The following is a 20,525-nucleotide window of genomic DNA, read 5'->3' on the forward strand; positions in this document are numbered from 1 at the left end:
GGGTGCTGGGTCTCTCAGGAACACAAGCAGCCCCTCTACCATGGGGCAGGAGGGTGACCCTGGGCAGGACTCTGGGCCAAGGAGGTGTCCCCAGGGCAGGAGGGTGTCCCCAGGGCAGGATCCAGAGCCGTGGCCCCGAGCTGGGGCTGACTCAGCTCTGCCCCGCAGCATCACGTGAAGCCGGGAAGGAGCCGCTGCTGCATCCCCCCGTCTCCTCCTTCCCTCCAACCCTGTGCAGACCCGAGCGACTGCCAAAATTTTCCAGCTGCCTCTTCACTTCCTCAATCCAGCGGCATAAAAGAGCTGAGGACGCGGCACCCGCATCCCCCAGTCCCCGGCTGTGCCGTCCTCCCACCGACAACGCGATGCTGAGGTAAGAGGTGTGGGAGAGGGTCCCGCGGGTGGGCAGGAGACCCAGCGAGGCATTGCTGGGGCAGTCGGGTGGCTTTTTCCCCAGGGAAATGGACTCCAGTGCGACTGGGGGGGAAATAGGGTCCCGTATGGCAGCGTCAGGACCCTTAGAGGTGCAAGAGGGGAAACTGAGGCACAGAGCACAGACCTGGGCTGTGGGCTGCAGGCGCGGGCTGGCGTCCCCATCCCTGCTCTGCCCCGGGGGTCTGGTGAGGAAGTGGATGCTGGGGAAGAGCGGGTAAAGCACGGGAGGGGGCAGGATGCCCAGGTCCCCCCTGGGCCCCCCCAGCCTGCACCCCTCCAGCCTGCACCCCCTGCTCCGTGCGACCCCAAAACTTGGTTTCCCCACGGCCTGGGGCTGCCGGAAAAGCGCCAGCGGTGCGGTAATGGGAACCAGCTGTCCCGGCTCATGTGATGCTGCGCCCAGCCAGCGCTGCCCGCAGTGGGGTCCGGGCCCCAAAGCAGGGTGGGGTCCTGGCCCGAAACCAGGGTGGGCCGGGGGTGCTGGTTCCCGTGGCCTGGTAGTGGGGTGGGTACGGGGATCGGGTCTCTCCCAGTATGGGTGCGGGGTCCCAGTCCCTCGTGGCTCAATACTGGGCTGGGCGCAGGGTCCCCTATGGCCTGGAAGTGGGATGGACACAGGGTCCCGGCTCCTATAGCCCAGCTCTTGGGTGGGCACGGGCTCCCAGTCCCCTATAGCCTGACACAGTGGTGGGCACAGGGTCCTGTGGGCACAGGGTCCGGTGCCCCCTCCAGCCCTCCCAGGCTCAGTCTCTGTCCCTGTCCCCGTTCCCCAGGATGTGGTGGCCCACGCTGCTGGCTCTGCTGGTCCCCGCGGCGGTGGCGGCCCAGCTGCACCCTGAGCAGGAGCTGGACACCCAGTGGGACCTCTGGAAGAAAACCTATCGCAAGCAGTACAACGGCAAGGTACGGCAGAGCCCCGCAGGAGGGGACCGGCCCCTGGGGGATTACTGGGTGCTGATGTCCCCATGGGGCTGGGGTTGGTGTCCCTGGGGGCGTCCCCACGGTGGTGCTGGGGGCCGTGGGCAGGATCCCTCTGCCCAGCGCCATCTCACTCCGTGGTGCAGGCAGACGAGGTGGCACGGAGGCTGATCTGGGAGAAGAACCTCAAGTACATCAACACCCACAACCTGGAGCACGCGCTGGGTGTCCACACCTTCGAACTGGCCATGAACCACCTGGGCGACATGGTGAGTGTCACCGGCGGGGACGGTAATGGGGTGGAAGAGAGGGGACTGAGCACCCTTGGGTGCTGCTCTGCCCAGCAGCCCCAGGACTGCACACATCCACCCTGCGCTTCTTCCCCAGACCAGCGAGGAGGTGGTGAGGATGATGACGGGCTTGAAGGTGCCCCGTGGCCGCCCACGTCGCAACGAGACGCTCTATGTCCCCGACTGGACTGAAAGAGCCCCGGCTGCCGTGGACTGGAGGAGGAAAGGCTACGTGACGCCCGTCAAGAACCAGGTAAGCAGGGTGCTCCCGGGGGTGCCCAGAGCAGGGCGGCACCCCGGTGTCACCCGTCCTGTCCCCGCAGGGCCAGTGCGGCTCGTGCTGGGCTTTCAGCTCGGTGGGTGCGCTGGAGGGGCAGCTGAAGCGGAAGACGGGGAAGCTGCTCTCCCTCAGCCCCCAAAACCTGGTGGACTGTGTGACCAACAACGATGGCTGCGGTGGCGGCTACATGACCAATGCCTTCGAGTACGTCCGGCAGAACCATGGCATCGACTCGGAGGATGCTTACCCCTACATTGGCCAGGTCTGGGGCTGGGAGGGGGATAGTGACTCCATCTTCTCCCCCCGTGGCTGCCCTCCCATCCCCATCTCACCTTGACCTTGCTGGTCCCACGCAGGATGAGAGCTGCATGTACAACCCCACCGGGAAGGCTGCCAAGTGCCGCGGTTACCGGGAAATCCCCGAAGGGAACGAGAAGGCTTTGAAGAGGGCCGTGGCCAGGATCGGACCCGTCTCCGTGGGCATTGACGCCAGCCTGCCCTCCTTCCAGTTCTACAGCCGGGGTGAGGGGTTGAGGGGGAGTGCCCGCTGGCCATGGGGCAGCTCGGGGAAACTGAGGCACGGCCGGGTGATTTATCTGGAGCCTAACCATCCATCCCGTCCCCCAGGTGTGTACTATGACGAGAGCTGCAATGCCGAAAACATCAACCACGCGGTGCTGGCAGTAGGCTACGGCACACAGAAGGGCACCAAGCACTGGATCATCAAGAACAGGTACGGCAGGACAAGGGGCTGCTTTTCACCGGGTGGGGGTTTGCCGGCGGCTCTGCTGGCAGCTCAGGCTCTGCCTTTTCTCCCCACAGCTGGGGTGAGGAGTGGGGCAACAAGGGCTACGTCCTCCTGGCGCGCAACATGAACAACGCCTGCGGCATCGCCAACCTCGCCAGCTTCCCCAAGATGTGAGCGCTGCCGGCGCACTCCCTTCCCGCGCCGCATCCGTCCGCCCTCCCTGCTTCCCTGTGTTCAAACTCGGCCTTCTCGCTCCTAGTCTCCAAAGCTGACGTCGCTCTGGGGGTGGAATCTCTGTCTCTCCGTGAGAAATCTCCCCCGGGAAAGGGGAGAGACCCCCCGGCTGCAGATGACCGGTGCGATGAGCTCCCCCCAACTCTGTTTTCCCGGGAGTCCTTTGCCATGCTGGCACCATGTGTGCCCAGTTCTGCCTTCCCGCGGCCGCAGATGCTCCGGGCCCGGCTTGGCCGGCTCCAGAGAGTCTGATCCATCCGGGGATGCTTGTGCAAACAGGTCCCGCGCCGGCCTCTGCCTCCCGGAACGCGTGGGGAGCGCCGCAGGTGGAATATCCTCCACGGAGAGCACGAATCTGTCTCCCCCCACCTTGCATCCCAGTGGGGGCTGCAGAGAATGATACAACTTTATTTTTAAAATAAACCCTGTTGGGAATAAACTCTCGGGCTGGTTTGCTCTGTGCCGCACCGGCCCCACGGCGGGAAGGGGCTGCAGTGGCGGAAAACTCCTTCCCTTTCCGAAAGGGGCAGGAGCCAACGGTGAAACGCGGCTGACTCTGGGGCGAAGTGGGGAGAGAAGGTGCTGCTGGGGTCTTTTTCACAAAATCCCAGCGGGTTTTGCAGGACCCCTGAAACAGGTTGAAGAAATAGAGGGGGATTAAGGAGGAAGAAAGAGCAATAAATAAACAGCTGGTGTGGGCTGCAGCGCCGCGGCTTCTGGGCAAACGTCTGTGCCAGGGCTGGGTGACATTTTGTAGCCAAAACCCCCATGTCTCCCCAGAAACCCAAACCCAAGTGCTCCTTTTAATGCAACAAATTGAGAAATGACTGCAGCAAAGCTCCGGGCGAGCCCTAACAGGAAGGGAAGGTGATGTTAGCTTTAAAAATTCAAGCAAAAAAGAGGTTAGGCACTTAAAAATAAGTTTCTTTTTCCCACTCACACCCATGCCAAGATGTGCGTGGCGAGTGGCCTGGCCGGGTGACGGAGATGATGAGGGACGCTGGTGAATTCATCGGGGCCTGCCAGGATGTTCCATCAGGGTTGTTCGAAACCAGAACGCTGTGAAAAGAAAGTGAAATAGGAGCATTTCCTTGTTCACCGGCTCTCGGCTGCAGCAAGCGGAGAGACCTCCTCGCACCCCCGTGCTCTCCCAGGCCCCGCGCGCCTGTCCCGATTCTGAGCCGGGCTCCGTGGGAAGCTGCACCGTGGCTGGGCAGGCAGGTGAGACATCTCCCTGGGGTGATGTTTTGGCTGGAGAACACGGAGAAATAGTCCCTTTGTGCTTGGCTGGGGGACAGGGTTCATCTCTACCTCCTTGGTCTGTCCCCCTCAACTGCTCCTTTTCCCTGAGAGCTGCCGCAGTGATGGAGACGGAAAGTGGGCAGAGGAAATATTTGGGGATGTGCGAAGTTTCCTTAGAAGATACTTTCTTCTGGGGGGGGTGGCACTGCAGGTGTGCGTGTGGGAAGGGTCTGGTCCTGCTCACGGTTGCCCTGGGGCCGCAGAGCATCCCTGTGCGACTGGAGACAGCTCCTAGCCAAGCTCCTAGCTCCACTAAGGGGACCGGGGTGGTTTGGGAATCGGTGGGGAAGTAAAACCCCCAGGCTGGGGTCTGGCACTGCCTCCCCAGTCTCAGCTGAGCGGGATGAAGCTGCTGGCTTCCATCGCCTTCCTGGCCACGCTTGCGGTGACACTGGGACACCCTGACCCCGCACTGGACTGGCACTGGCAGCTCTGGAAGAAAACCTACGGCAAGGAGTACCGCCACGAGGTAGGGGTGTCTTGCCGGGGAGGTGGAGGTGGCTTGGGGTGCTAACATGGTGGGTGCTGCTCCGGCATCATGCAGTGGGGAGAAGAGCCAACAGCGCTTTGAAGCACTGCTGGTTCCCAAGGATGGTTTGGCAGGGGCTCCCGACAATCTTTTGTGGGATAAAATGGGGTGAAATGGCTGCAGGGGCTGTTGCCACACATCACAGGGCTGCGTCTGATTTCAGAAAGAGGAAGTGGACCGGCGTGTGACATGGGAGAGGAACCTGCGACTGGTGATGCTGCATAATCTGGAGCACTCCCTGGGGCTGCACTCCTACGAGCTGGGCATGAACCACCTGGGAGACATGGTAGGCACCGGCCGCACCACGAGGCTCAAGGGTGGAGTCACGCGTTCAGTCGAGGGGGCTGAAATGCGCCATGTTGGTGATGCCACAACCACATGCATCAATCCCCGGAGGCTGCAAGGACAAACCAGGCCCTTTCGGAGGGGTGGGATGCGTGGATGGATCCGCTCTCCTGTCGTGCAAAGTAAACCTCAGCACGTCGCGAATGCCTCTGTGCTCCTTCCCACCAGACCAGCGAGGAAGTGGCGGCTTTGTTAACTGGGCTGAACGTTGCTCCTCGGCCAAACCGGACCTCCACGTACCGACCGCAGCCTGGCAGCAAAGTCCCGGACACGGTGGACTGGAGGGAGAAGGGATGCGTCACGGATGTGAAGAACCAGGTTTGAAGCTCTCTCTGCGCCTCTTCGTGTCTCGGTCCCGTGCTCGGTCTGAGCATCTCTGGGGCTTTTGCAGGGTGCTTGTGGGTCGTGCTGGGCGTTCAGCGCCGTGGGAGCCCTCGAAGCCCAGGTGAAGCTGAAGACGGGGAAGCTGGTGTCCCTGAGCGCCCAGAACCTCGTTGACTGCACCAGGAGCTATGGGAACGAAGGCTGTGGTGGAGGATGGAAAACCAAAGCTTTCCAGTACATCATTGACAACCAAGGGATTGACTCGGATGCATCCTACCCCTACACGGCTCAGGTAGGCATCAGACCTGGGCAACGCTTAGGCTGGCTCAGCTTAAAACGGAGGAATTAATAGTCCTGTTGCTTCCAGAGGAAATCCACTTTGGAAGACCGTGGAGTTGTCTGTCTTTAATGCCACGAGCATCGGTACTGACTCACATAACGCAGAGCAGGACTCTGTGCAGGATCTGATGCGTTTTCCCCCTTACCTTTGTTTGCCAGGACGGCACGTGCCGCTACAACCTGACGGCGCGGGCAGCCACGTGTTCCAGGTACGTCGAGCTGCCGCATGGCGATGAGGCCGCGCTGAAGGATGCTGTCGCCAACGTGGGGCCCATCTCTGTCAGCATTGATGCCAGACAGCCCACCTTCTTCTTGTACAAAGCTGGTGGGTCTTCCAGGGGATCATGACAAAGAGCTGTGCCTTCCTTCCCGTGACCCAACTTCCCCAAATATAAATTATTTCAGCTTTGACTTGTGTTTAGCTTGTGTTGCCCTCATTCTTGGCGACAGGCATTGGTGACATCTCCCAAAGAGTGAATTTAACTCCCATTTGGGCAGCGACTTACGGCAAGTTGTCCAATGGCTGTTTCCAAATGCCTTCCAGGTATCTACCATGACCCAAACTGTTCTCAGCTGGTGAATCATGCCGTGCTCGTCATCGGCTACGGCTCTTCGGATGGGGAGGACTACTGGCTCGTGAAAAACAGGTACAGCAAACCCATTCACTGAGTAGCTTTTCCTTCCAGCCTCTGCTCTGAGGGGCACCCTGCAGGTTTCAAAGACATGCCAGTGATGCGCTTTTCAACGCCCATCAGCTTTCTTTAGGTATGTTTAGGGCTCAGCTCCATCACAACCATGGTGTAAAGGGCCCTTGATTAAGCCCTATAAACCCAAATAGATGTACATCACCCAAAATGCTCCTGCCTGACTTCTCTGTGCTGCGAGTTGGCTCAAAAAATGGGATTTCTGCTCTGCGGGAAACTCCAGGGTTTCCAACGTTCCTGGATGCTGAGTCAGCGCAAAGGGCTGGTGCTTCTTGGTTGAGAAACCGAGCTGTTTTGATCTGGGGACATGCTGGTGAGCCCCCTCCTTCAGCCAGTTTGGAGGCACAGCCTGAAGGACCATTGCAGCCAGGCTGCCCCTTGCATTAAAATGTATTTGTGAACACGTTTTTCACTGTTTAAAATGCAGAACAGGAAGAAACAAAGTGTTGAAATGAGAGAGTCCTGCTCGGACAGACGCACCTCTGGAAAAAAACCCCAACTGCGATGTCAGCAAAGCTACATTCAGCAACTGAAAACCATTATCTTTTTTAAAAACAAACAAAAAAAAAACCCGGCTGTGGGCAGTTCTGTCAACAATGCTCCTTTATCCTCATGTCAGGGCTGGGCTAAAAATCCGTCAGTTTTCTCTGCTGTCTCTCATCTCTGGCCTTGGTAGGATTTAAAAAAAAATCTGTTATTTTTAATATACAAAACTAATTATTCACCTTTATCTGGTATTTCCTTGGTGGTTTTGGCTCACTCCAGCACATAGAAAATAAGTGATTTTCCTCTGCCTCTGCCTTAGAAGAGTTAGTGGCAGCAAAATCTGGCAGGGCAGCAGTCAGGAGGTTCAGCCTTTTTGGCAAAAAGATGTGGATTTGGCTATTTCTGCAGCTGCTGGGGAGGAAGCTTGAACTGAAAAAAAAAATTTTAAAAAGGGGTGGGGAGAGAAAAAAGCGAGGGTGTGGGGTGGTACGGAAGGAGGCAGTTACCTCCTGTTGTCTAATTTTTGCTTCTTCCTTCTTCCAAAAGTTGGGGTGTGCATTTTGGTGACCAGGGCTACATCCGGATGGCGAGGAACCGTGGAAATCACTGTGGGATTGCCAGCTACGGTGCTTACCCCCAGATCTAGAGGCTTCCCCGCTTTCGGGATGAGCTCTTGAGATGCCGCCACTCACCCTGCTGATCTCGAGCGTGCCCAGCTCTACTCCAACCTTCCCTCCTTGAGGAATGCCATTGCATTTCTACAGATAAGCAGCAGAAATTAGGAGCGATCGCAGTTGGCTTGTTCGAGCGTCTTATCAAGTGTGACCGCCTCATTCACCCTCCCCAGGAACTTATCCACTAATAAGGGATAATCTGTTGGGAATTATTTCAATTATTTAGGTGGAGGGCTCTCTGTCATTGCTAACTCTTGCAATCTCTGTCAGCTTTTTAGAAAATGACTCAGCTGCATCTTCAAAGCTCTTGAGACACTGTTTTGCTTCCTCCTCTTCTCTTAGAAGATGGTTTCTTGAAGCCATTTTATATCCTGTGGTGCTTCGTAGTGGTGAGAAGTGCACCCTCCTGCCTGGCTGTCCTTTGTGGGAACCTGGAGGATGCCCTGACCGGAGGCTGCAGCGTGATTTCCAGGCAGCTGGAGACTTTGACTGTGTTTTCAGCTGCCTGCAACATAATGGGCATTAAAGGTGTCTCCTGCTGTCCAGGCAGCGCTGAGGCTGGCCAGCTCAGCTCCATCCCATGACTGTATTTAAAACCCTCTGTGTCTTCCCCTCTGTGCTACCCCACAGAAAAGTGAATAAATGTGATTTTTTTTTTTTCGGAAGAGCTGGCATTGGTCTGGTTGGTACACCGCTGAGGTGGGATGGGAGCTCAGGTCTACCCAGTTCAAACCGGTAGCAAGGCTCCGTGCTTGACCTCATCCTGCCTCTTAGCTCAGAACCAAGTCACAAAAATGCAGAAGTCGTATCAGAGGAGTGTGACACCCAGCTCCTGCCCACTGGCCCCATAAGCCACATAAACCACCGTGAGAGCCTTGCCACTAATTTTTGGGGTGCTGGAAATAGGAAACTTTCTCATCTGCAATCATTTTCTGACGGTGTTGAGGATCCTGCTTCAAATAACCCCGTGACTGGCACGGCAAGCCCAGTTCTCAGCTAAGTGAAAATGAAATCAGAGCATTTCCTCATTTCCTGACTCGTGATTTGTCCAACGAGTCGCAGCCACCGTGTGCTGGAGGTCCTGGGCGTCCCGGCAGTGGGGACGTGCTGGATTTGTCCCAGGCATCCCCCCTACCCTATACACGTGCACTGCCGGGCAGCTGAGGATCGGTACCCACCAGCAGAAGAAGCCTTTTCAGGTATGTTGGGTGCTTTTGTATTTTAACACCCCTCTGGGAGGACTGAGCTTTGAGGAAGTAAAACTGCAGGAACAATATTTTTATGTTGACTCTGACTCCATCTAATCTCCTCCAAGTCCTCTCTGGGTAGTTGAATTGTATGTAGCAGCCCATCTTCAGGAGCTGGTGGACATCAGCTGGGTGGAAATAGGATTTGTTTTGCTTTTTAAGGTGCTGGAAAACACAGGTTTGTCAAAACAGCCACTTGACCAGGCGATGTGTAAGCCTCCTTCGGGGAGGGTTTCTCAGGCAGGGTGGAACCGTGAGACAAGGCGTGTGTCTGGATGTGTCCCTGCGTGTCGGTGTCCGCACGGGCAGGGGTTGGGTCCGGCAGACTTCTCCCCCTGAGGGAAGTTTATGAGTCCTGGATGGGATTTCTCTTCCACCTCGCAGGGGTTTGGGGTACGCAGCAGGCGAGCGGGGCAGGCAGTGCCGCTGCGGGGTGCTTGTCTAGGCAGGCAGGACAGGAGCTGTTGGCATCACCTGGTGTAGAAACCCTGTGAAGGGCATGCCAGGGAGTCCAGGTCAGGGATGTCATCACCGTTCTGCTTCTCTTACCAAACCGGATTTGTCACTAAGGGGTCAAGCACGGCTCCGGCTCTGAGCCCTCAGCTCCCAGCGTGTGTGCCGCGTCGCTCTGACTCCCCAGTCCCAGCTGAGCGGGATGAAGCTGCTGGCTTCCATCGCCTTCCTGGCCATGCTTGCGGTGACACTGGGACACCCTGACCCCGCACTAGACTGGCACTGGCAGCTCTGGAAGAAAACCTACGGCAAGGAGTACCGCCACGAGGTAGGGGCATCTTGCCGGGGAGATGGTGGCGGCTTGGGGTGCTAACATGGTTGGTGCTGCTCCGGCATCATGCAGTGGGGAGAAGAGCCAACAGCGCTTTGAAGCACTGCTGGTTCCCAGGGATGGTTTGGCAGGGGCTCCCGACAATCTTTTGTGGGATAAAATGGGGTGAAATGGCTGCAGGGGCTGTTGCCACACATCACAGGGCTGCGTCTGATTTCAGAAAGAGGAAGCGGACCGGCGTGTGACATGGGAGAGGAACCTGCGACTGGTGATGCTGCATAATCTGGAGCACTCCCTGGGGCTGCACTCCTACGAGCTGGGCATGAACCACCTAGGAGACATGGTAGGTGCTGGCTGTGCTGCTGCGAAGGGGGTTGTCTTCGTCTTTAATTACCTGCAAGGTTGATTTAATGAGGCATATAAGGGGGTCAGGGGTGGAAAAACTCCCAACACCCTTCTCAGCCCATCCTCTTCCCGTGGACTCCAGCAGCCGTGGACAAACTGCTCAGACATTCCTGTGCTCAACCTCTGGCATGAGGCAATCTGGTGTGAGGAAATAACTCCTTAATGCAGCAGTTGGGATGCGCAGACCTGGTCCTGGTCATTATATATATATTTGCAAATCATCCCTCTTCAATGTCCCAAGGTTGTAGTGTTGTTTCATTAAACATACCAGCTTCTAGGGATTTTTGGTGCTGGAGTAAAGCTTTGCATTTGCTTTTTCTTGCCCTTTCCAATGAACGGCTACAAATTAAATGTAAAAAATAAAAAGCCAAGGACTCCACAAACCTGCTAACTCTTGAAGCTCAGACTGTTCAAGGGAAACCCCCCTCCACCTCCAACACACCCCGTGTAGGACTTACCAGAGACAAGGAGATCATGAGCCGGTGTTTTCTTTTCCCACCAGACCAGCGAGGAAGTGGCGGCTTTGTTAACCGGGCTGAACGTTGCTCCTCGGCCAAACCGGACCTCCACGTACCGACCGCAGCCTGGCAGCAAAGTCCCGGACACGGTGGACTGGAGGGAGAAGGGATGCGTCACGGATGTGAAGAATCAGGTTTGAAGCTCTCTCTGCGCCTCTTCGTGTCTCGGTCCCGTGCTCGGTCTGAGCATCTCTGGGGCTTTTGCAGGGTGCTTGTGGGTCGTGCTGGGCGTTCAGCGCCGTGGGAGCCCTCGAAGCCCAGGTGAAGCTGAAGACGGGGAAGCTGGTGTCCCTGAGCACCCAGAACCTCGTTGACTGCTCCATGATGTATGGGAACAAAGGCTGCAGTGGAGGTTTCATGACCAGTGCTTTCCAGTACATCATTGACAACCAAGGGATTGACTCGGATGCATCCTACCCCTACACGGCTCAGGTAGGCATCAGACCTAGACAGCACGTGAAATCTGCAGAAAAACACACGAGCATGGAAGCAACATGGCCATTTGTTCTGCTATTCTGCGTAGACACCCTTCTCCTCCTCTTCTCCCACCGATTTCCCTCTGTCTTGGTTTCTACCAGTGTCGTGTCATCTTCTCAGCCTTTGCAGCTGATTCTTTCAGACCTGGGAAGGGACCTTTAGACTTTTTTTTCTTCTCATAGTTGAATGACTGGACTGGCAGCCAGAATTTCTACATGTTTATTTCTGTACTACATAAATTATGAGGCAATGTACTACACGGAAGGGAAAAATGGGACAGGAGTCCTGGGTCCTGTTCTCAGCTCTCTGTATTATTCCGTCTTCTATAGTTTTAAAATGGGATATCGATATTTCTACCATTTCAGTGGGCAGAGGTTTCCAGTAAACAACATTCATACAATTGTTTTTAAAAGTTGCCTGTAACAGATGCTGTATGAATGCTGCAAGGTCATAGGGAAAGAGCCATAAGAAAATACAGATCCTAATGCTGAGAGTCTTGATGGCCAGAGACAAGAGATGCCCTGAAATGACCTGTTGTCTTGAAAACATGGCCTGTGGAAACAGGTCAGAGGAACAGCAGCTCAGTCCAAGAAAGAAAAGTGGAATACAAGTCTTCAAACAGGCATAAGGCAGCTACAGAGACAAAAGACGCTGTTCTCTGTGTCCAGAGGGGGAATGAGAAGCCCTGGGCTTAATTTACAATAGAATAAATTTAGGTTAAACATGAGTCTTCAGATGGGAAGGATGAGGAAGCAAGGACAGTTTCTCTAGGGAAGTTGTAGAAGTATTGTCATCGGAGGTTTCTAGAAAAAAGGCAGAGAATTCTGTTGAAATGGTTTGGCTGCTCTTGCTGTAGGGAAGTGAGATGGACAAGCTGGTCTCTTCACGTCCTTCCAGACATCTTTTCTGTAATCCTGTGTATAGAAAAATGGTGGTCAAAAAAAAAAGTGAAGAACGGGGTAGCACAGGGTAAAAGAGGGCTGACACATAGCTGAAAGTCTTGAGCTGTTCCTGGTGGATTCCTCAGGCTCATCTTCTCAACTCCCCCTTGTTCCTACCAGAATGGGACATGTCAATACAATGCTTCCACACGAGCCGCCACTTGTTCCAAGTATGTTGAACTCCCACACGCTGATGAAGCAGCCCTGAAAGATGCTGTAGCCAACATCGGACCGGTCTCTGTTGCCATTGACGCCACCCAGCCCACCTTCTTCTTGTACAGGTCAGGTATGTCCTCTTACCCTGGAGATCTTCTTCACAGTCTTCTGTGTCTTTCTGCACATAAAGCTTATGAAATTCGGTGGAATTTGGCAAGTTGGGGCTTAATTCCTGGATGAAGGCATCAATGCGACAAAACCTAAGACAGCAGCGTTAGTGACTATGCTGAAGGTTGACTTCGACTCCAAGACGAGGTCTTGTGGTTTGACGACATGCTTCCTAACTCCTTTTTTTCCAGGTGTGTATGATGACCCTCGGTGCACACAGGAGGTGAATCACGGAGTGCTCGTGATTGGCTACGGCACCCTAAATGATAAGGATTACTGGCTTGTGAAAAACAGGTAGAGGCACGACTGTGTATCACTGAACTCGTTATCCATATGCTCACCATGTGTAGGGATAGGCTCCTCCTAGGCAACCTCCCGCTGCTCAAACTGACATCCTCACAATTTTATAACGACCGATATTTACACAGATGAAAGGGAGGTCAGTTGGGTGCTTGTGCAATGGGGGTTGTTATAGAGTTGGAAGTTGGTATTGGTCCTTAAACTATTCCCTAAGGATTCATGCTTAGCCATGTCAAAGCACCTTTACATCACCCTAGCAGTGTGAAGGAACTTTTAAATGCATTTAAAATAGGCTTACACCCACCTTAAGTTCCCTTTATGTTGATGAGCGTTGTTGTGACTTAATACAGGATTAGAAATCCCATGAAGCAGTTAATGAAAACGCTTCTGTGCTGTGATGTTGATAAAGCTGCCTCTTCACTTACAGAAAAAGGAATTTAATTTTTCTCATGTCCATTTTTTTGTTTCCTGTCCCAAAAGTTGGGGCGTGCGTTTTGGTGACGAAGGCTATATCCGCATGTCAAGAAACCACGCGAACCATTGTGGGATCGCCAGTTATGCCTCGTACCCGCTAATATAGACAGAGCCTGTGCTTCAGAGAGGACTCCTGAGGCTTCAGTTAAACCACTGATGCTACGCTTGCATGGATCTACTGACTTCAAAAATCATTTTCTGGCTCCGTGGGTAACGTCCTTCTGTTAGGTCAGCCTGTGTTACAGGCTGGGAGGGAGTCCTTTGCGTGGGAGGATTTTGGAATGTGATTTACAGGCACCTAGTGACTTCTTTTGGGGGAAAAAAGGGGTTTTTTTCAGAGTAAAATTGCGATACCTACAGTTATAATGGAGATCATGTTTTCCTCTCTCCAATTTAGCATTGAGTACCGCTATGATGACACAGATATCATTTTATGCCTGTGTGATGTTGATGAAATTGCAGAATTTCTTTGACAAATAAAAGATCAGTTTCGCCATCCAAAAATCTGATATTTGGTCTCTGGAGCCAGGAATGGGTGGCATAGGGAATTCCAGCTAGTATTTTCTCATCCGGCAGTGCTCCCCCATGTAAGGACCTCACAAAACCTCGCCACAAATGATGCTTCTCTCCAAAGGATGTCCATGATTTGGGAATGGAGGATATGGACCATCGGACCGCTGCCAAAAGCGTGGGGGGAGAAAGTGGCTGATACCCGTGGTTTCATGCTGATGTAAGTCCTCATGATGATGATATCGAAATGTAAGTGCTGTCACTGGCACTTCAGCTCCATCGCACCCACACAACACAACCCATCATCAAACACAGCGCTTGTTTCCAACAGGGACAGTAAAACCCATTCTGAAGGAAAAAGGTTTTCAGGTTAAGCCTTTTGGTTGAGACTGCAAGTTCACCAGCCCTTTTTCTCTATATTTATGTATTTACTATGGGCTTAAAAAACCGCCTCGTTGTTTGTTTCAGTGAAAAACTTAGAGAATCACCTTTATATTTAGTTGGGCACTGCGCTGGCCTGAGGTGCCACTGCCACCTTGGGGGAGGTGGGGGAACTGACCAAGTCTCCATCTGCAAGGTGACATTTGAGAATGCTCACATCACCTATCAAAAGTATCACCTATTTTTGGCCTTTGCAGCTAACCGGATAGGTTATTGTTGGGATTTTTTAACCCTTTTGCCAAAGCATTGCTCAAAGTCTTAAAACCCTTTCAACTGAAGGCATCTCCTTTCCAAGCACGGAGAGCTCTGTAGACGACGGAGCACCTCCAGCGCTGTTCTTGGAAGGGAATCAAAACCCACCATATCTTCAGCAAAAACATCAACCAGTGAAAAGCTGGTGGGCCAAGACCCTCATGGAATGAAGGACAAAGAATACTTTGACTTAACGCAAACATACAAACTGGGGGGGCTCTGGGAGGGTACTGGGGGCATGGGGAGGGTTCTCGCAGGTACTAGGTGGGTATAGGTGGTATTGGGGGTGGCTCTTGGGGGTCCTGCAGAGCTTTAGGGTGTAGTTGGGTGCTCAGCAGGGTTACTGGGAGGCTATGGGATGGCCTTGGGAGTTCTGGGATGTTCTGAAGGCTTGGGGGTGCTCTGAGGGCATACCGGGGGCACTTGGAGGGTCCTTGGTGGCTTTGGAGGATATGGGAGGACTCTGGGAGTGTATTGGGGATACTGGGAGGGCCTTGGGGGCTCTGGTGGGTACTGGGAGGCTCTGGGAGGGTCTTGGAGGATACTGAGGGGCTCTGAGGAGGGTGCTGGAGAAAGTTGGAGGGTCCTGGGTGGCTCTGTGGCATACTAGGGGCTCTGGGAGGGGTATTGGGGGGACTTTCGAGGGTCGTGGGGATCTGGGAAGGTATTGGGGGCACTAGAAGGGTCCTGGGGGTTTGGGTGGGTCCCTCCTCAGGCTTTCTTTGCATCCCAGAGCACTCTTTTTGTCCTCTGTGCTAATTAGGATGCCTCTGTTCAGTCCCTCTCTGCTCAGATCCCATCTCCAGTCCCTCTTTTCCTCCCCAAGCTTTCTTTTGTCTCCGTAAGGGCCTTAGGACCCTTGTGAGTTCTCTCACAAACCATCCTCTGCCTTTCCTTGTGCCCCAGAGGCCTCTGTGTGCCTTTTATTCTCTCTGGGATCCCCGTTTTGGTCTTGGAGCCCCTCTACAGAACTTTTAACCCACGTCCAAAACAGAGCCCAGGCCAAACACGGACCCCCGCTACGGCTCCCAACAAGCGGGGCCAGGACTGACAGCTTTCTGCAGCAGTCACCTTTCCTTGGGAGCCCCTTCTCACCCCCAGACGTGGGGCCCATTCGCTTTCTCTCCCCAAAACCCTCGCCCTCACCCCAAACCTCACCCAAACCCTTCGGAAGGCCACAGCGAAGCCCGGCAAAGATCCCAGGGCTCGCGGGAGGGCAGCAGGGCCCGTTGCAGGCCGTGGCAAAGTGGTATATTTTTTTAATTAAAGGCGGCGTCTGCAGGCGCTTCTGCAGGTCACCCCCTTCCCCCTCAGTGAAGGCCCAGGGCGGGAAGCAGGGTAGGGGCGCTGCGCGCTCTGCGCATGCGCGGAGTCCCTAGGCGGGCGGAGAAGGACTACATTTCCCAGCGTACCTCGGGGAGGTGTCCCACGGCAGCGGTGCTCACTTCCGGTCACGGGGGACTTCCGGTGCCGGTGCCTGAGCTCGGTGTGCCGTGGGGTGTCGCCGGGCGACGAGGCGGAAACGGTGAGGGGCGGCCGGGGGGGGCTAAGGCGGGCCTGGGCGGGTGGCATGGCGGGCTTGGGTGGCTGTGGGCCGTGGGGGTCCGTGGGGAGGAGAGCGGGGCCTGTGGGGCAGGGGAGGGCCTGTGGAGGGGGAGAGTTGGGGGGCCTGTGGGGCAGGGGAGGGCCTGTGGAGGGGGAGAGCTGGGGGGCCTGTGGGGCAGGGGAGGGCCTGTGGAGGGGGAGAGCTGGGGGGCCTGTGGGGCAGGGGGGGGCCTGTGGAGGGGGAGAGCTGGGGGTCTGTGGGGCAGGGGAGGGCCTGTGGAGGGGGAGAGTTGGGGGGTCTGTGGGGCAGAGGGGGGCCTGTGGAGGGGGAGAGCTGGGGGGTCTGTGGGGCAGGGGAGGGCCTGTGGAGGGGGAGAGCTGGGGGGTCTGTGGGGCAGGGGGGGGCCTGTGGAGGGGGAGAGCTGGGGGTCTGTGGGGCAGAGGGGGGCCTGTGGAGGGGGAGAGCTGGGGGGTCTGTGGGGCAGGGGGGGGGCCTGTGGAGGGGGAGAGTTGGGGGGTCTGTGGGGCAGGGGGGGGGCCTGTGGAGGGGGAGAGCTGGGGGGCCTGTGGGGCGGGGGAGGGCCTGTGGAGGGAAGAACTGGGGGGGTCTGTGGGGCAGGGGAGGGCCTGTGGAGGGGGAGAGCTGGGGGGGTCTGTGGGGCAGGTGAGGGCCTGTGGAGGGGGAGAGCTGGGGGGCCTGTGGGGCAGGTGAGGGCCTGTGGAGGGGGAGAGCTGGGGGGGTCTGTGGGGCAAGTGAGGGCCTGTGGAGGGGGAGAGCTGGGGGGGTCTGTGGGGCAGGGGAGGGCCTGTGGAGGGAAGAACTGCGGGGGTCTGTGGGGCAGGGGAGGACTGTGATGGGTCTGGGGCCAGAGGGGGGGTTCTGGAATGGCGGAGGTGTGTGGAGGCAGAGCCCTGAGAGGGTCTGTGGGGGTCGGAGAGGTCCCTGGGGGCGCTGTCTTGGGGGTGGCCTTTGCGGGGACGTGGGGGACCAGGCAGGGTCTGCTGCTGAAGCTCGGGGGGGGCGCTGGGCTGGGGGCGGCGCTGGTGTCCAGGCCCTGGGTCTCCTGCAGGCAGCAGTCGGTGAAACTGGGGGGTTCTTCGGTTTGCAGGGAGCCCCCCAGGCTGCGTGGGGGCAGCCTGGGGTGGAAACACCAGCGTGAAAACTGGCAGGGGAATACTGGGGGAAGGAAGGGTCCCCTGGTACGGAGAGCAGGGCTCTGACACCTCAGTGTGTATAGGTAGTGTATGTAATGACAGTGCAGTGTCCTCGTCCTCTCTGTGAGGCGGCTCCGGAGATGCTGCGCTCAGGGAAAGGGGGACACGTGGCCTGAAGCAGGGAGTTCTGGGGAGAGAAAGGCCACTGGCGGGACTTGGTAGTACCTCGGTGGCTCAGAATAAGAGCTAGTGCTTTCCGAGGGGAACAGGGAATTTGGTGGGGAGAAGAACCAGCTCTGTTTTGTCAGAGGTGGCACAGGCAGTGGTGGAAACCCGCCATCCTTCACCACGCCGCTTCAGTGATAGGAGACATCCCTGTTGGGGCTTTGAAAAGGGAGACAACCCTCTTCTCTTCTACCATGCCTGCCAGCCTAAGCGGTTGCTGTGCTGTTACCTGTGCGTTTTCCAGCAAGAACGTAAGTATCTGAGGTGCAGCTGCAGACCTGTGCCAGGGCCGTTTCCCCCTGCTCTGTGATATCCCATACCAATATTGCTGCGAAGTACACAGCTCTTCGTGTCTTGCTGCACGTGAAGGCCCGAACTGCCTCATTTAGTTATCTCATTTACGTTCTCCTTGCGATAAAATCATCAACGTTACTCTGTTTTTTGTTTGCTTCTAGATGAGGCTTCTGATTCTTGCTGTGTTTGCCCTGTTCTACATGGCCCACTGTGAGGAAGGGGCCAGGCTCCTGGCCTCCAAATCGCTGCTATTAAACAGATATGCAGAGGACTGGACTCTGCAGTGCCTCGTCTGCACCGCTGGCTCCAGGTAAGCCTTGTCTCATACACACACACACACAAAGATTTGCTCCTGGGGAGTGTCTGCAGGGTTTGAGGCTGTTTCTAGGCTCCGTGGTGTGCTGTTATCTGTGCTCCCCCGAAGTCTGAGCTCACCACCAGTGCTTGAAGGTCCGAGCCTGCGATTTGCCTTTTCCTTCCTGTTCCTTTGTCCTTGCTTTTGCTGTTTCCTGCTTTCACCTCGTGGCCGCTCTAGCTGCGTGGTGCAGTTCCTCGTGTTTCATCTTGTGATGTTCCTCTCCCCATGCACACAGACGCTCTTTCTTGGCTTTGAGCTTTTCTGACATCCAGTTTCCTGACTTTTTGCAGCTTCTCTCAGCTTTGCCTTCCTCTTCCTGCAGCCTCCCTGCAACACACCTTGATGCTCCTCCCTGTCTCGGTGCCTTCTTATGTTTCAAAAGTCAGTTCTTCCAGCTGTTAATTGTCGGTCTGGAGCTGCTGTCCCTCTATGGCACAGTTCCCCAGTAAGTAGAATAGTAAATCTAAGACTTTCCTCATATTCCTTTCTTTGTTGCGCTTAGTGCTGCCTTAAATACAGAGGTTTCAGATGATTCTTTTCCCCCTGGAGGATTTTGGCATTGTCTCTGGGATGTTCAATGTCAAGTGGCTCCAGATCACTCGGTATCTTCTCATGTTTTGAAATTTCTCCCCTCCCAACGCTCGTTCTTACCCCTCAGCATCCTGCAGCTCTGCTGTCCTCATTCGTTGTCACTGAGTTTCCAGGATGCCGGACCCTGGGCGGGGTGTTGTGGGACAGGAGGAGCGGCTGGATCCGCCTTGGATGGCTCTGGATGTCTGTGACTACAGAGGACTGGGATCTCTTGGCGGGACTGATTTTGCCACCTGGTTCGATTCTCTTCTGTACCCATGTCCATGCTTTTCCTTTGATGAAACGCAACTATTTTCCTTAAGTTTCAGATCTCAGAGTGGGTGATATGTCCCACGCTGCGGTTCTGCAGCCTCTCGAAGCTGCTCACTTCAACTTCACCTCTGCTACCATCGCATACCTGGCACAGGAGGGTGGGCAGGTTGTGGTGAGTGATTTGATTTGACTTTTTATGCAATTGTAGCCCATGTTGTACATCAGATACACCTGGCTGGGCTCTTTGAGCTTCTTAGGAGATGATGCGTCTCCCTGTGCTCTTATACCACACATACTCTCTTGCAAGAAGAAAAGGTGGCAAATACTATCTTCCCCATCCCCTTTTTTAGGTTGGTTTCACGAGTGCTGCTGGGCAGAGAGGAATCCTGGCTCAGCGTGAGTTTGACAGGAGGTTCTCGCCTCGCTTTGTAAGTATTTTTCAATTAATAATTGAAATGACACTGCAGCGATCGTGCAGCCTGGCACAGTGCCTGTTTGTGGGGCGTTGGGTTTACGCTACAGTCACCTGAAAAACTCCAACGTGGATTGTAGTTAACCTGTGTCCGTTGTCCAGAAGAAAATATCACAGAAAGAGCGGTTTCCATCCCAGCTACCTCTGTGAAGGAGCTGGCACTGTGGGATTTGGGCCAGAAGCTTTACGGGTAGAAGATCTGATAGTTGTAACTCAGCTGCGTGTGATTTATTCTGAATCCTTTCTAACAATTCCTCCTTCCAGCTGGACTGGGCAGCTTTTGGCGTGATGACCCTGCCCTCCATCGGGATGCTGCTGCTGTGGGACTTGAGCAGGACGAAATATGACAGCCCCAAGACCAAAAAGAAGTGAGCAAAGCCAAACGCCACCAGCGCCCCAGAGCTCAGGAGAGAGCAGACATTAACCCGCCTAGAACTGTAGATGTGTTTGCATCAGCGACAGTCTGCAAAAGCACTGCCTGGGCTACGCTCCAGCCCTGTCACTTCCGTGGCAGTGGTGTGGTGCCTTCTCCCTTAAAAAAAAGAAGAAAAAAACCCGAAAAGCCCACAACCGACCCCCTTTCTCTGCATATTCAGAGCACAGTCCCCTTGCTCTGTTGCAGATAAGCGCCGGCGAAGCTGTGACACGAACGTGTTAACACCCCGCGGAGCTTATTTGTGGGGGTGCAGCTCTGCAGCATTTCTGGCATCCGTGCTGCCTCCCAGACTCCGTTCAGCCAAGTGGATCTCTGCCTGCCGCCCTCTTCTCAAACCCTGTAAATCTGGGGGGGCTCCCTCCTCCAGGTGTTGCCCACCTCCCCGAAACACCTGTGGGAAGGAGCTCTACCTGGTGCTGATAAACCTTTAGACAGAGGCTTCTTGGAGCTCCTTCTTTGCTGGGAGGGGCATGGGAAGCCCCGTTGTATTTCAGGGAGCAGTTAATTGCTGTGCGTCTGGTTGTTTGGGGTGGGATATTTTTTTTCCTGGTTGCTCTGTTGAGGTGTGTTGAGGAACTGAAGGCTTTGCAATAAAACAAGCACCCACGAAAGAAGCCTGCTTTTCTTTTTCCTGGAGGCACCTGGCTGCCTCCAAAAGCAGCTCAAGGGCATACAGTCAGGAAAATAAATCAGTACGTTACTCCATCAATAAAATAAATGGAAGAATGAGAGCAGAGGGAACATGTGGGGAACAGAAATCGCTTTACTGGGCTCGTTCCTCTGTTCTTTGAAGGGCTGGTACCTCACACCAGCTTTCCTGACAGCCCCAAGCACTGGTATAAGGTTTCTTTTCACCGCTGTAAATAAATCATAGTGTGGCTGCCTGTCGGGCATGGATTTGTGCTTTTTCTCTGGA

At 55.2% G+C, this 20,525-nt stretch overlaps 4 protein-coding genes across 4 annotated transcripts; all 4 read left to right on the forward strand.

Moving 5' to 3' along the window:
- Nucleotides 1–324: 324 nt before the first annotated feature.
- Nucleotides 325–3,292, forward strand: CTSK (cathepsin K). Its single transcript, XM_059832192.1, has 8 exons — nt 325–373; nt 1,209–1,338; nt 1,500–1,622; nt 1,741–1,896; nt 1,967–2,185; nt 2,280–2,445; nt 2,551–2,656; nt 2,746–3,292. The coding sequence occupies exons 1-8, from the start codon at nt 366–368 to the stop codon at nt 2,843–2,845; spliced, it is 1,008 nt and encodes a 335-aa protein (XP_059688175.1). The 5' UTR covers nt 325–365; the 3' UTR covers nt 2,846–3,292.
- A 1,258-nt stretch (nt 3,293–4,550) lies between these two features.
- LOC104264334 (cathepsin S) lies at nt 4,551–7,580 on the forward strand. The gene is made up of 7 exons (XM_059832419.1): nt 4,551–4,676; nt 4,900–5,022; nt 5,250–5,399; nt 5,473–5,697; nt 5,904–6,069; nt 6,289–6,391; nt 7,481–7,580. Exons 1-7 carry the CDS (start codon nt 4,551–4,553, stop codon nt 7,578–7,580), a joined length of 993 nt encoding a protein of 330 aa, XP_059688402.1.
- A 1,190-nt stretch (nt 7,581–8,770) lies between these two features.
- LOC104256108 (cathepsin S-like) lies at nt 8,771–13,533 on the forward strand. The gene is made up of 8 exons (XM_059832418.1): nt 8,771–8,807; nt 9,426–9,636; nt 9,860–9,982; nt 10,547–10,696; nt 10,770–10,994; nt 12,101–12,266; nt 12,496–12,598; nt 13,085–13,533. Exons 2-8 carry the CDS (start codon nt 9,511–9,513, stop codon nt 13,182–13,184), a joined length of 993 nt encoding a protein of 330 aa, XP_059688401.1. The 5' UTR covers nt 8,771–8,807; nt 9,426–9,510; the 3' UTR covers nt 13,185–13,533.
- Nucleotides 13,534–17,312: 3,779 nt separating this feature from the next.
- Nucleotides 17,313–20,190, forward strand: LOC104264613 (translocon-associated protein subunit beta-like). The gene is given in 7 exon segments (XM_009821762.2): nt 17,313–17,457; nt 17,662–17,810; nt 18,361–18,403; nt 18,405–18,460; nt 18,765–18,873; nt 19,052–19,129; nt 19,438–20,190. Coding segments are annotated over 7 exon segments (600 nt in total). The 5' UTR covers nt 17,313–17,400; the 3' UTR covers nt 19,546–20,190.
- The last annotated feature ends 335 nt before the right edge of the window (nt 20,191–20,525 follow it).

This window comes from Gavia stellata, chromosome 33 (assembly GCF_030936135.1).
Source record: "Gavia stellata isolate bGavSte3 chromosome 33, bGavSte3.hap2, whole genome shotgun sequence".
NCBI classification, from domain to species: Eukaryota; Metazoa; Chordata; class Aves; order Gaviiformes; family Gaviidae; genus Gavia; species Gavia stellata.